At 46.5% G+C, this 14,995-nt stretch overlaps 1 protein-coding gene across 1 annotated transcript; it reads right to left on the bottom strand.

Annotated features, from left to right (window-relative positions):
• Positions 1–361: 361 nt before the first annotated feature.
• On the bottom strand, positions 362–14,649 carry LOC309452150 (transcriptional adapter 2-alpha; the record flags this gene model as incomplete). The annotated part of the gene is made up of 10 exons (XM_082076827.1): positions 14,585–14,649; positions 12,949–13,202; positions 12,004–12,110; positions 10,860–10,919; positions 10,148–10,239; positions 9,478–9,635; positions 7,985–8,073; positions 7,190–7,262; positions 1,013–1,076; positions 362–416 (listed from the first exon to the last, which is right to left on the bottom strand). Coding segments are annotated over exons 2-10 (723 nt in total), but the record flags the coding sequence as incomplete, so codon positions are not given.
• Positions 14,650–14,995: the final 346 nt, after the last annotated feature.

The following is a 14,995-nucleotide window of genomic DNA, read 5'->3' on the forward strand; positions in this document are numbered from 1 at the left end:
GTGAAAAGCAACAAAATTATACAGCCCTTACAATTCTAAAAGCACAAAGGGTGAGATTGAAGTGTTTGAAGCATTTCCTAGAACAGTGAGATGCACTTTAAAAGCCTAGATTTTACCTGCACCCCTCTCTCTGCTCAGTGCAGCCCAAAATGCTTCTGAAGAGCAATTCTGAGGCAAAACACCTAAACCGCTGAGCTGGGAGCACTTGGAGGCAGCGGGGAAGGGTCGGGCAGGATATCTGATGGAATTCAGAGCACATGAGCAGGGTCTGGGGTGAACAAACCACCCCAGCGCTCTGGGAACAGCGCACGGGACGTTTTGCTTCCTGAGTAGAAGCCGCTTCAAAGTTCAGCAATCACACCTGATACTCACTCTGAAACTTTCTGAGGTTGATTAGGCCATGATCTCTTATAATTCTGTAATCGAGAGCAAAATGGTATTAATGAAAAGGCATTAACTCGTGTATTACCACATAAACACAAAGGCTTGATTTGGACCGTGAGAGGCGAACTGGGAATTTCCCCACTGGGAGCGGGATGAAGGAATTTTTCCGCGACAGCTTAGATTTTCAAAAGAGGCAGATGATTTCGGTAACTCATACGTTTGAAATGCTCCCGACAGGGTGAGGGAAATGAGCGCAGTTAAAAGGCAGGTGAGACGTTTGCAGGTGCATGACAAACACGTTTGTCACAGGTCTCGGCAGATGCCATGTGGTGATTCCATAAACGCCCAACTTTTGCAAATGACAAGAGATAATACAAAGTCAGGCTCGGGAAGGTCAGGTTGGAATTTGCTCTATAAAATGCATTACATTTCCTTTAGCATGTACAGAAGAACATTCCTGTCCCATATAGAGAAGCCCATCATGGGAATCTCATAGCAGGAGGGCTCTGTGTGTGGAAACTGGCTGGAAGGTGCTACAGGAAATCAATTATCCTTAGTATTAGGAAAACAAAGGGGAACAAAACACAGTAATGAAGCAAAGGAGCAAAGTTATTGCTTGAAAACTCACTTTTTTCTTCTCTGTCTTTCCTTTAACCTGGAATGATAGATATCTACAACTGCAATCTTCAGAGCTGCAAAATAAATAGATTACAGAATACATAAGTAAGCACTATATTAGGCTAATTTTCAAGCCTTTATGTTCATGGAAGGCTGAAATGGTCACTCTGCTTTGCTGCTTTAAAATCTCATGGCAATTTTAGAGGGGCATAAGTCACTAGAGGTTCATCTCCACACACGCTGCCTGTTGAAGCTCTTTTGCTAACTCTTCCAAATACAATAGTACCCGTAGATATGAACCCAGGTAGATCCTCAGAACTCTCTTCCTCTTCCTTCTTGAACTGTTTTACTATTAGCACTTATCTGTTCCTTCATACATGCAATGGTTAAGCATTCCTTCTCTCAAAAAGCAAATTGATCAGATTTAAGGATCTGATGCGTCCTCTTTGGACAAAGGCTTCTTCGCACAGAGCGCGGGACTCCAAAAAGCAGGGGCAGTTCTGACCTGTGCAGACTCACAGCAGCCCTTGCTACAGTTGGTAAAAACATCTGCAAGGTTTTAGCTTGTTAACTTCTAAACTTATCTGTCTGCCAGGAGAACAAAGGGAATAGTTCATGGCCATGTGAAGAAGCGCAGGAAAAAGCCGTGCTCATTAGAAATCATATCCTTTTCAAAATCAAATCTGTCTGCAGTCTGGCTGATCCACTCCGAGATCCTTCAGCTGCTTTTTCCTGCCGCCATTAGGTTAATAAACTTTTTTGGTAAATTCTTGAAAGATAAGGAGACACCCATCACCTTCCCTTCCCTCGTTCTGTTAAATAATGCAAAAATTCTAGGTCGTTAAGTAAGCGATGAGGTGGCTGATTTCTTGGTTGGCTTTTTTTGCCTTTACATTAATAATTTCTATATGTGCTCCAAAGGAAGAGGTTTGAGACTTGACGGGGGTTTCCAGTCTGCAGAGCCAACGCGCAGCTCCTTGGAACCAAGGGACAGCAGGGGTGGCCCCAGGGGACACGTCAGAACCCACAGCCTCTCCCTGCACTCGCAGCAGAAGAGCAAAGCCCATACTGGCGGTTTATTGATCGCACTCCCCAATAAATAATTAATAACGCAATTAAGTAAGCAACGTGGTTATGTGTCTATTTTAAAATATGTATTTCTATGTAAACACCAGGAAAGCCTGAGCCCCGGGGAACTCACCCCCGCAGTCCTGGGCAATCACATTCCTATCGGCCGGACAGCGGCTGCGGGTGAGCTCGGGAGCCAACGGGTGTCACCTACACCCACCAAAACCCTTCAATGTACACAAAACTGGTGACCTATGAAGATAGGAGGGGTGGCACAACATTCTTCCTTCTTTTTGCGAGTTTCTTGCAAAATCAGAGTGTTCAACAATCATCTTCATAAAGAGCTATTTACATTTCCTAACTGAAGAACGAGCACAGGGCGCAAATTTTCCTTCTTGCCTAAGTGTGGGGACAAGAAATTGGGAGACGCAGCAAGTGAGACATGAATGAAGTACATTACTGAGTGTCGCAGTCTGTGCCAATTTGTGGAAAATATTTGTATATTTTTAAACCCTCTGCAAGCTAAGCTAACGTGTTATTTTCTGGGGTTTGCGTGGGCAGAACTTAATAAGTACATGCAGAAATTGCATTGGAAAACCTCTATAAATATCACAAGTAATTATGCACCTATAACCATTGCATTTTGATGCTCTCACCTGAGCGCACAATATTCTGAACGAAATTATGATCAACTGTGGATGGGAAGGAAAATTCAAGAGAAAAAATGAAGGAAAAAAATGGAGCTTCTGCTAAAAGCAAAATTAGTATTTGCTGCCACATGCACTTTGGGGGGAGCTTTTGTTTTTAATAGACATATTCACACAGGAACAGCCGATTACAAAATCTGGAATGCATGAATAACTCAGGCTACTATACTGTTACGTGCTGCATTGAAATGAGAAGAGAGATGCTGTACGAATGAGAATGATTTGCCTGTGTCTCCCCATGGACTGTGCGCGGGAGGCGGCTGTTTGTCCTGGTAACTCGGGCTAATCCAGGCTGGCGCTGTGTTCCAAGTGTCCACGTTGGGAAATGATAAGGTTATTTGAGTAGCTCCGAAGGATCCAGCGATAGGCAGAAATTCAAGGCTTCTTTCTTCATTCCAACCAAATCAAAATATTTGGGTTTCTCAAGCTTGTGTCCAAAACAGTTTCCTTGCTTTTCATTCCTCTTCAGCATCATTTGGTCTGCAAAAACTTTTTTGAAGGCTAATGAGTGAGACCTTTGTTTCACGCTAGCTAACCTCTGCTTGGCATGCAGAGCCCAAATAATGGGAAGAATGCAAACTAATCAAAGTAAACAGGCTGTGAATCCGTGTGTGCAGTCGTTGGGACAAACCTCGGGGCTCCCGGCCAAATCCGCCCTCCCCAGGGAAAGCAGGACCCTGGGCAAACGGCTTCTGAGCGCGGTAGGAACCCCCACAGCACAACACACACCGGGGGATACTGAGAGAGACATCGACTGCCTTGTATCGTATCAAATGAAATGTCGCTTCTGTGCAGCCCGAGTCGCAGCCTATTGCCACGCACTCCTAAGCTTGTGGTTTCCGCAATGACTTCCCAGTGTTAGAAGTAAAAATCATTTACATGAGAAAGGGGAGAAAAAGGCAGGAAAAAGAGGAATTGCTAAGGTTGTAATTCAGCCTGATGAAAACTTGTAATTCATGAAATATTCAGGCACTCTGGGCTGAATTAGATGTGTAACTAGTTGTTTCTTTTGATCTCTCCATTATGTTTTTGTTTAACTGCAATATAGATCTGCGTGCACATATTATATTTGCAAGTACTGAATAAAAGTTAACAGGTCGGTAAGTAAATTGAAATACGAGCAATTTCATACAATTTTTAGCATCTCGCTGGTACCGAGGAGGGACGGAACAAAGCCCGTGGCCGCCTGTGCGGGGGAGCAGGCGTGGGCTCCCGTGTTCCGCACAGGAGCTGCCGGGGGGTCTTCCCCTTTGGATTAAATTGCATTCCTCTTTCTTGTGGAAATACTGAGAACTTGTTTAGAGTGACACAGGACAATATAACGGGAAAAGGAATCGTATGAGGAAACACAGCTCGAGTAGGTTCAATGTAGAACGTTTTATGAAATGATTTTTACAAAATGTTAAGAAAAGCAGAAGAGTATAGAGGAAAGGGAGGAAGGGGGATTCCGTTCCAATGAAAGCATCAAATACAAGCAATGCAGACATTGCAGAATGGATCTGTGACTTATGGAACAAAGAGAGAGAGAGACCACAGAAATTACTCTGGTCGATGTGTTCTCAGGGTCTGACTTGAGCGTCTTTCAGTAAATTGAATATAAAAGTAGTTTTCAGAAATTAATCTCGAACCCAGTGAGGTTTGGTGTGCATCAGGAAAACAAACTGAGGAATTTTTCACAAACCTGATACTTAATCTATGCTGCAAGACTCTCTAGGCTATACAATGTGTTAAACCCCTGTTTTACGTCTTTATCTTTTATTAAAAAGAAGAGTTTGCTGTTTGGCCAGCACGAGCATGTCTGAGCAGGTGTGGACGGCAGCCCCAGGGCGGCTTTTCGAGGCCATTTCTGTAAGATCCAGGGTAAGGTGGCCAGCGGGCAGGGCTGGCAGGAGGGACATTGGAACCGCTGCCTGGAGTTGTGGGACAGGGACCTGGGGGACCTGGATGACCTGGGAGGACCTGGGAGGACCTGGAGGACCCGGAGGACCTGGGAGGACCTGGGGCACCCGGAGGACCTGGGAGGACCTGGAGGACCTGGGGCACCTGGAGGACCTGGGAGGATCTGGAGGACCTGGGGCACCTGGAGGACCTGGGCCTGCAGCGCCTCCCAACCTCCTCTGCCCGCTGCCTAGAGACATATCAAGGTTTCTTAAAACACCCAAATCCCCATCCCTGCCTTCTGAGCTACATGTTGAGCCATTTCCTACAGCACGCAACCCTACAATTAGGTTGCACAATATTCTCAAGCGATCAAGCCAAGTCAGCATCTGAGATCTTTGAAACTGCAGGACAGGGAGGATGCGGCTCCTTCCTTTTTTGTAGTAACTCGGAGAAGGGAAAGGTCCAATTCCAAAGTTTTTCTAGCAGATCATTCTTTCTCCCCAAGATGGCCTCATGCAAAAGAAAAGCAGCTGGCTAGACCCTGGGACTTTGTTTTTTGAGAGACGTTCTCTCTCACGTGGGCAGATCTGGGGCAGCTGTGGGAATGAAGCCGCCAGAGTCCCTGAGCTAAGAGATGGAAAATGTAGTTGGTCACGCTGCATAACCCCTGCCAAACAGTTTTCACAGGGCAAATGCCTGACATCCTGTACTAAATACTGAAGACAACTAAAGAATGGGCTAGAGGACATCCAATGAAATTATCAGGCAAAAGAGCTGACAGACAGAAGGAAGTATTTTTTCACACAACACATAATTAAATTGTAGGATTCCTAACTCAATTGTGGAACTCACTGCTACAGGATGTTATGGGGGCAATAGTACAAATAAATATAGTTCTAACAGTAGTTAGATAAGTTCATGGAGGGCAGGTCCTTCGGTCAAAATGGTCTGAACACAACCTGTGGTTCAATAAGTCTCTGAACGTGTCACTGCAGGAAATGAAAGATATGCCAGGACAAGTATTGCCTGTATTTGCCTTTTCTCACCTTCTCGTGTGCCCATTGTGGGTACTAACAGGACACTGAGCTGCACGGGGCAGAGGGTCTGGTCCCGCTTGGCTTTATGGTATTCTGAAGAGAGCAGGAAAGCTGATTTTTCCATTCAGATTGACAACTTAAACAGGAGGCTGGTAGGAGATTTCTCAAGTGGCTGAACTGTGCAGTGGGAGACACTAATGAACAGGAACAGTAGCGAGATGGCATGATGAATCTGTGGAGTGTCCACAAGTCAGTCTCCCTTTCAATAAATGTTAAAAGAGAGACTGACATATGATTCTCATAACCTCTTTTGAGCCAAGGGAGATTGCATTCCTTAAAACTCTGTGTACTGCTAAATCTCAGACTGATTTTTTAAGTTTGGAAGGACTGTCTGTACGTAACAAGATTTGTCTGTTGCCAAGGGATGCTGAGGCTTTAGCTTAGAACTGCCTGATACAGACGGGAGAATTCTGAAGCATAAACACAGGACTTTAAACACCATATGTACTCATAAATGTGGGGAAAAGTATGGATTAAAACTTCATTTTAATAATTCCTGTTCTTTGGTATTATTAAGGCAGCAATGTTCAGAAACTCAGTAGCAGCAATTGGACTCATACAAACCCCCTCTCTCTTCTCAATAAAAATGACAGTTGTCACATACAGCTATTAACACGTGAAAACGCAACTTCAGGAGCAGAACAGTTTCAATGTGTTGCATGCAGTGCTCACCTATACACCTCCTTGCTGCCTGTATCATTGCCTGTCCTGATAGCAGATTTCCTAACTAACAGAGCTTAGAGTGACAGATCTTCTAAGAAACCAGACATAGCAAAGGAAAGGGTGTTAGCAAAGAGAGGAAAGCGTTCCTCTTCTTGAATCAGAACAAAATTTGTGCCTTGCTGTGATTCTCACAAACATTATGTAGATGGGAAGAATCTCTCTCAGCTGGGGGACTTTGAGAGGCAATATCGAGCCATCGATCTGTTCTTCAATAGGCCTATAGGTCTGTTTATTCAGTCACTGAAGTACTGCTACCCTGTTTCCAGACAAATTCCTACCTTAGATAATTTGCATTCTGGTCTATTTGATACATTAATGATTTGAATGATTTAGCTAAACTTCCTCCATGGTTTATAGTGGATAAAAGATCATTTGTGTCTTTCCTAAAGAGGTGCCTGCTACTTGAGGGGACTATTTGATTTCAGTCATATTCAACCTGACAACTGGCTACCTTTCAGTAGTCAGCAAGGTGTATTATTCTAAATATATAAGTACTGTTTGTACACCCTTTGATTAAGAGCTTTTAAAAGAGATTTGAAAGTGAGTACCACAGAAATGCCAGTATTTAAACACCAGCACGAAGAAGTGAGATCATTGAAAATGTATGTTCACTGTTAAAAAAGTGTGTAGAAAAAAAAAAGACCAAATGAAATGCTGTGTAGGCAACATGAAACATTGGGTTTGGACAAGATAAGAAAATACGGGACTTACCGTGCAAAATGTCTGAATCATCTTCTACAAAATCAATATCTCTCAAATCCCATTCAGCGTAGTTGTCAAACTCCTGTTCAGAGGTGATTAATAAGTTGTCACTAACTAGCACTGAAAAAATGGTATGAAGTTTCAGTACATATAGAGGCACAGAAAACAGAGATATTTACTCTTTCGCAGGTGCACAAGGCTCCATCCCTGGGGAGCTTTAACTAGGGAATGTATAACGTGCATCCCTACGGCTGGAACAGGAACAAGAGGCTGTGACAGGACAATGCAAATTAATCAGGTAAACTCCATGGATCCCACACTGTGGTGGAAACTCTGCTCAAATGTACCAAAACAACAAACCCCTAGATGGCTGATTTCATCACTTCATGTACAGGAGCTTGTTCTGCAACAGAAATCAGGGCCCTGGGCCTGCAGCTAAAAGTACTGAAAACAATGCAGGTCCTGGCAATGATCTTTGGATCGGGCTCGTCTGTGCTTCTCTACGGCAAAGCACAAAGGCAAACCCAAACATTTCGTTAAGCATCGAATTCACAACATCACTCCGTTTGCATTAAAGCCGTTCGTTACCGGACGTTTGGCGGCAGCACCGTGCGGTGCAGCCCCGGCCTGCTGGCCTGCAGCGCCACCTCTGCAATTAAACCCTTGGCTTAATCACTCTGCCCTGCCCTTTCTTCTGATGTTTGCTGCACGAAGAGCAAAAACCTCCAGGCAAAAACAAGGGTGTGTTTGCTGATCGTGTGCTCGGTAGCAAATTGAAAATAACGGGAGAAGAGGGGGTCTTACCTCCACAAAGTCGGCTCGCGCCGGCATGTACCCAGCCATGTCCCTGGAGAGCAAGGAATCAAACGTAGGCCGCGGGGGATCGTCAGCAGCTAAAAAACATGCAGGTTTTGATTTGTGTAGGGCTTGGGGCCTTTTTTAACACAAAACAATCTATAAATAGGTGTTTCTTTTGCAGGAAAAGTGGGAATACTTAGCTGAAGAAAAACACCCTGATTGGGCTTTTATTCCACTTTCTATTAAGAGAAAAACTAGTTAATCCAGAGGAAAATGCAGTGATCTGAGATCTTCATAGTATTCTCAAAAGTCACACACAGAAATTCAAGGTAATAAACAGGTTATGAAATGCAAACTCTACATTTCAGAGCTCAGCATGACCCTCTGCAGGCCGCTCGGTCTCAGCGTGCAGGTTCTTTTAATTAATAGCAACAGGGGTGTTAAATCTGCGTCTTCTGGGTGCCGTTTACAGAGAGCTGCAATTAAAGCTACACAACTCCGGATTTTTACAGCGCATCCCAACTGAGGAGCTCAGTGTTTTACAGACAATAATGGAGCGAGGCTCACAACACGCTTGTGAAGGAGCTGAGCGTTTTCAGTCCCACGCTGCAGATAAAATAAGCCCAGGCACAGAGAATTTGTCTTGGCTCCGGTCACATAAAAAGATCAATGCCAGCCAGGGACACAACCAAAACTGTCCAGTTCCAACTGCTTTCGCTCTAACCACTTTATTGTGAAATTTAAGCCTCCAGATATCAAGCAATCCTTTTACCCACCCATTCTGGGGAGCTTTCTAACAGAACAGCTGCGAGACCGGGGGAGTTCTAGATGTTAAATTTAAGGAAAGCTGAAAATGTGTTCAATTGCTGAGATTTAACATACACTTTTAAAAAGGCAGTTTTAAAGAGAGAGAAGTGAAATCAGCATAGTTTAAAGGGAGCGGTTTAATGACAAATCCCGTCAGCAGTTAGGCCTGCGACAAAGCGCATCGTGAGACACAATGTTTGCGGATTAGAACCCCTTCTCCGTTAACGCTGCTCTGCAGGGTCCGGGCAAGAAAAGCAACAGCCCAGCACCAGGGTAAGAGCTCACATTGGTTTTTACCATGAAGGCCGTGCTGTTATACCGCGCTGCACTGAGGTAGCTTGTCCTTTAGATAAATATGTGCATACAGGCTTTTGCTGTGGTGATTTCTGTGAGTGGCCACTTCTACCAGGAGCTTTGGGTTTGAGAACCTGATGTCTGTGTCAGACCCCCCCCTTCCCTCTCTTTTCCCACAGAATGGGCATTCCGGTCTATTTGATACATGAATGATTTGGTGAAGAAAACCCAACTACTACCATTATTCAAGTTAGGCATGAGAAGGAGCTCTCCCTTAGGGAAGAAAAGCAAAGCCCATGTGCGGTACCTGCCCTGCTCCAAAGGCTGCTGGTTCCAGCTTTGGGAGAGCGGAGATGTTGTGGGGAAGCCCCCATGTGTGAGGGGCCGGGGATACTCACGGTGGAAGGGAATGGCCGTTTCGTTGTGCTGCGCCTCCTCCGCCTGCTTCAGGTTCAGTAACGTCGATGCAAACAAGGGATTGTTGATGAAGTGTTTCATATAATGTTTCTCACACTCCTCCTTGGATTTTGTGCACATCTGGTTGGCTACATCCTGCCTGAAGTGGGGAGAGGGGGAGGCTTAATAGGAAGAACACAGAAATGTTGAGGGTTTTTTGCTTCCTCTGGTGTGACAAGATCATTTTGGACAAGAAGCTGATTACATTGTGTGCAATGATGTCTGAATTCACGTTTTGTGTGCTAACACTGAGCCAGTACTTGCATGTTTGATACAGGGCACTGTGCTGGGGAGCGTGTGTAACGCAATTCACTGTCCTTACAGGAGAAACCGCCTGGCTGAGGGAATGTATCAAATCTTTCGGGTGTTTGAAAATTTAGTGTTGTTACTTGAGAGTTTTTTATATATTTTACTAACAGCAGGTAACGGTAAACTCTAAGACAGCAATGGCACTCTGCTTCTCAAGTTTCTCTTGTGATTTTAACCGGATAGTGGTTTCCCACAATAAATTACTGAATATTCAGTGTGCACTGATGTATTCAACAGTAGGATCCCGTGAAGTGAAAAAGCACCCATTGCTCACTGAGGTTGTTTGAACCACTGAATTCTCACCAGTTTCCAAAGCCACAGTCCATCACAGCTTCCAGGAGAGCCATTTCCTCTTGAGCCGTCCAGTTAGGATCCAAGACAGGGAAATCGGAAGTCTAGAGGAGGAAAAAGCAAGTCAAACTGCTGTGATCCTCGGTTATAATTCACCACATGAAGAGCAAAGAAGTTCCAAACCACAGGGCAACAGAGAATGTAAAACTGGTGGTTTTAAACTTCTGCTGTGTCCCATGAATCCCGACCAAATAATTGTCAAATTATTTAGGGCACTGGGTCATCAACTACAGTAAAAACTAGTTTGTCACTAGAGATTTCCTGAACGTACTGTTCCATGTTCTATCTACCAGCTGTAATTCAACCACGTTATGCTATGAAACACCACAAAAATTACTGAAGGCTTTCAAAATGACTAATTTTGGGGAAGCAAAGTAAGAATAGAGAAACAGGAGTTGATTCACATGGTTAAGGACCCGGAAGTCTAGTGAGATGCATCGTGCTATAAGAAAATGTACCTTTAAAAGGCTCCACTATTCCATTATGTTCCAGCAGGACATTTTTCTTTGCTCGCAAGGAAGACTTTTCATAACAGTTCTAAACCTCTGAATCAAACCACTGTATCACTTAACTTTTCAAAGTCGTATTAGTAAGGAAGGGTCTAACTCCTGGAAAGTTGTGAAGGCTCAGGATTGAGCAGGTGTTATCTAATAGGAATATTTACCATTATCTCATATGTATGATCACTTTGATGCTTCTTGTATTCAAATCCTCGTGTGAAACACTGTAGAACACAAGATGAGTATGATGTTAGTCTCTTACTTCTGCCTTGAAAACATTTTATCTGTTCCCATTTTCCCTTCTATTCAGAAAACTGACCACCTGTTATGCCGAAAAAGATGATATTCTTTCCTGATTTCATCTTAGAAAAAACATGAAATGGTATAAAAGTCTGTGTTTAAATTGTGTTGAATCTGTCTTTGTATCTTACTTGTCTTTTGCATCAAGACATAACTCCTGTGCATGGACATGCTTTTTTGCTAAGTGTTTAGGGCACAGTTCTGCCGGTGACAGCAGCCGGGTGGCGTTTCAAAGCGGATCATTCCAGAAGGGAGCACAGTGCATTTCTTAAGTACTGAAAACACAGTTTCCCCTCAGTCTTGGTTTTCCATTTGAAAAGCACCAGCATGGTTCCAGCTCTTTTCAACAGGTAAATGTCTCGGTTTTTAAGTACAACTAAATGAGCAAAAATATACCCAACATACAAAAAATGCTCTTGTGTATTTTGTACGTGTTTGAGCACATGGCTAAGAAAGATCCTTCTTCAGTTTTAGAGGTTGTTGCCATTTTTAATCATAAATAATGCAAACTTATTTATTTAATAATTAAAACTAGCAGTACTTTCTGTGGTTATCAGACCACACACATATTTATTAAAGAACTCTATCCGGTCACAAACACTTATTGTCAATACTGCAAACTTTCCCCAAATTTTCTTTTCCATTTGGGAAGAAAAAAACGCAACATGTGGGGACAGGGAAAGGGCGTTTCCTGATGGCTTTTCTTTCTCGTGGCTTGAAAAATGACAGAAGCGATCCCTTTTCAGACAGGCAGCGGCATGCTCCGTTACACAGGCCGGCTGCGTGTCTTTCCGTAGCTCTGGCTGCCTCCGCAAACATCTCCTTCAGCTGCTCGGTTCTTCAGCCTCCAGTGTTTTCTTTGTCATTTCCCTGCCCCTGAGCAAATAAGTGTGTCAATATGAGTTTAGAGAGACCGGTTATTAATGTGTTTATGGAACAGCTTGGCACCGGACAGGCCTTTGATGACTCTCTCAAAGAAACGGCCTTTACTTTCATCGTCGCGCTCACCTGCAGGCACAGGAGGAAGGGGGGCGGCCCGCACTCGGCACACTTCACGTAGGGCTCCGTCAGGTACGAAGAGCAACCTCGGCACGGAGGTTTATCGAAAGGGTCGTCTGTGAAGCAAAAGCACATCTCATGCAACGCAAACAAAGCACTGGTTTTGCAACTGCCTAAATTCATTTGTGCCAACTAATTTTAAGCGAACTCCGTTATATGCAACCTCTTTCCTACTGCAGCTTCTCCCAGCATGTTAGAAGTTCCCTGTTCAGCTGGAGCTGCAGGAGGGATGCTGGCACTGCGTCCTTGCTAGACCTGATATGCTGAGAGCTAAATCTAAACCTGTGCAATGGAGTCAAAGGAAACTCTTCTCTGCAGCAGCCTCCCGGTACAACTCGGCAGCGGCGCCGGAGCTGCGCTGGCTGGATGGTTTGATCCAGTGCCCGTGCTCGTCTTCTGCATCAAACACCAGACCCAAGACTTTCTTTGCAGAGGACGCTGCCCAGACAGCTGCAGCCTCCCGTCCACCTGTCTCAGTCTGTGTTGTAAAGCACATCGCTGCGGCTGCAAAGGCACCAACAGAATTGTTCTGCAACGCGTCCAAACCCCTCAGACTCTGCTCAGGTTGCTGAACGAGGAATGAAACACAGCTCTGCAATTCCTTCTTCTCTGCATTTTGTTCATTGCACAGTAGTAAAAATAAATAGATTGTCAAGTTTTAAGCCAATTTTTTTCCAAGACAATGGATATGAACTAGCCCAAATATAACAAGTAGATAGAAAAAAAGATCCACGTTCCCACTGAATAATTCATCTCCCTGTGCTCTTGAGAATCTGATCATAGAAGCAATGCAGTGGACCAAATATTGCTGTTTTTCTGTTTCTCTCCCCCAGGTGGCTGCTAATGTCTTTAATCAACAGCAAACACTTTAGAACATCATGTTATGGTACTTACTACTGAAGGAGGCCAGGCGCTCCATTCCTCTCCCTCGGCGGTGTTCTCGCTGCTCTGAGTCAAACCCGTCTTGCCCAGAAGCCCGCAGTACAAGCCTTGCCCCAGGCACTACGTCCAAAGGGTATTTTCTCCCTGCAGATGTTCCTCGCACAGCTCTTGCAGACGAGATCCTCCCAGCGCGTCCTGAGCGGAGGAGCAAAGGGCTGTCAGCAGACTTTGTAACAGGGACAGCTTGAGATGGCTCAGTCTGTTTTCTGTGTATGAGAAGAAATCAGATGTGGAGAGATGTGATACAGTGTATGAAGAGGTGTGAAGCGATGGGGGTATAAGCTGGTCCTGAACTGAGGCTTTCAGTGGAATGGATGTGCTGAGCAGAGTTATGAACAGCTGTTGTGCAAGAAAGTGTTTCGCAGCTGCAAGAAGCTCTGGGAAGAGCACAGACAGGTTAGGGGTGGCATGGACAGGGCAGTGCAAAGATCCACCATGCCAACGTCAACTCCATGTTCAGTGTTGACTGCATGGCAGCTCCAACGTCCAGGCCTGTTCAGCAGCACCTGTTCAGTGAGGTCCTACACTGCTGCCCACCACCAGGGCACTGAGCTGCTCTCCACTGTGGGATCTCCAACAAGTCTCACTTTTACAAGGTATTTTTGCTAGGGATGGCTCAGGCTTATTGAAATTCATGTTTCCCTTTCCAGACTCTTCTCCGTGCGCCACGGTCACGGTCCTGTGCCAGTGACAGCCTGAAGCTGCGAGGCCCCGCCAAGCCGACAGCAGCTTCTTCCCCCCTGCCTGCAGATCCTGCACCTCTGCTTGGGTCCTCAGAGAACCCAGAGCAGCTTCCAGGCTGGACTTTCCACGCCACGGCTGTACGTGTGGCACCACACAGCCCCCGCACTCGCACTGCAGAGCGCTGGAGCCCCGTCCTCCAGGCTGCTTGACCGCGGGTGCGGTGCCAGCACCAGGCACAGCAGCACCGGCCATTCCTGCAACAGCCCCGTGCACTCACTCCCCTAAATCCCACTCCCAAAACCCCACACCCTCTGGGGGCTACGGTGGTTCTGTGGATTCCCTGATGGAGGGTATGGGAACAGAGACTGACCTAGAAGATATTAAGGTGTACCCATAAGAAAGAAGGGAGTTAAAGAGTACCCGGAGATATTAAGGTGTACTCGTGAGAAAGGAGTTAAAGAGTATCCAGAGATATTTGACTATAGCGAAATTAGCCAATGATACGTTACTATTGCAGCCCGTAACCAATTGCAAAGACACATGAGCTGGTAGAGACTGTATAAAAAAGCGTTTGTGGCAATAAATAGAGTCTGCTGTTCGTACATAAGAACTTTGCCCATGTCGTTTGTGGCGGGCCCTTCTCCCCATCACCGCCAGGCGGCGCCCTCCGCCGCGCCCGGCCCCGCCCCCAGCGAGGCCCCGCCCCCAGCGAGCGCGGAACGCGAGGCGGCTGCGGGACGCGCGCGCTCCCGGCAGCCCGCTCCCTCCCCCTCCCCGCTCCGCCGGCCGCCTGGACGCCGCCCTTCCCGCTTCCCCCGCCCCGGATCGGCTCCTCCCCAGCGCGGTACGGTCTCGACTTCCCCCTCGCCTCTCACGGGCCGGCCGCGCCCCCGCCGCCTCTCACCTCACGCCGGGGCGGCGGGCAGGCCCCGCGTGCCGCGGCCGCGCCCCGCCGTGCGCGTGCGCCGCTGCGTGCGCGCCCCCGCGCCCGCCCCGCCCCGCCCCTCGCGGCCGCTCGCTGAGGGGAGCTCGGCGGCAGCGCGGGGGGCCCGGGGGCTCCCGCCCGCCCCTCAGTGACGGGAACGGCCGCTGTCTGTCTGTCTGTCCGTCCGCCCGCGGCCGCACGGTGCGTCACGGAGAGGCCGTGCCGGGCTCGGCTGTCCCTCCGGTACAGCGCTGTGCTGCGCTGCAGGTACACCAGGGAGGAATGGGAACTCCTTCCCATAGCAGTTACATCAGCTCTCAGGTGGTTCCTGCCAATGAAACCGTATTTTCAGGTTCATTCTTTAAGTTTCTGACGCAGTGAAGTCAAATC

The sequence above is a fragment of the Streptopelia decaocto genome, assembly GCF_964273445.1.
Source record: "Streptopelia decaocto genome assembly, contig: HAP1_SCAFFOLD_2241, whole genome shotgun sequence".
Lineage (NCBI taxonomy): Eukaryota > Metazoa > Chordata > Aves > Columbiformes > Columbidae > Streptopelia > Streptopelia decaocto.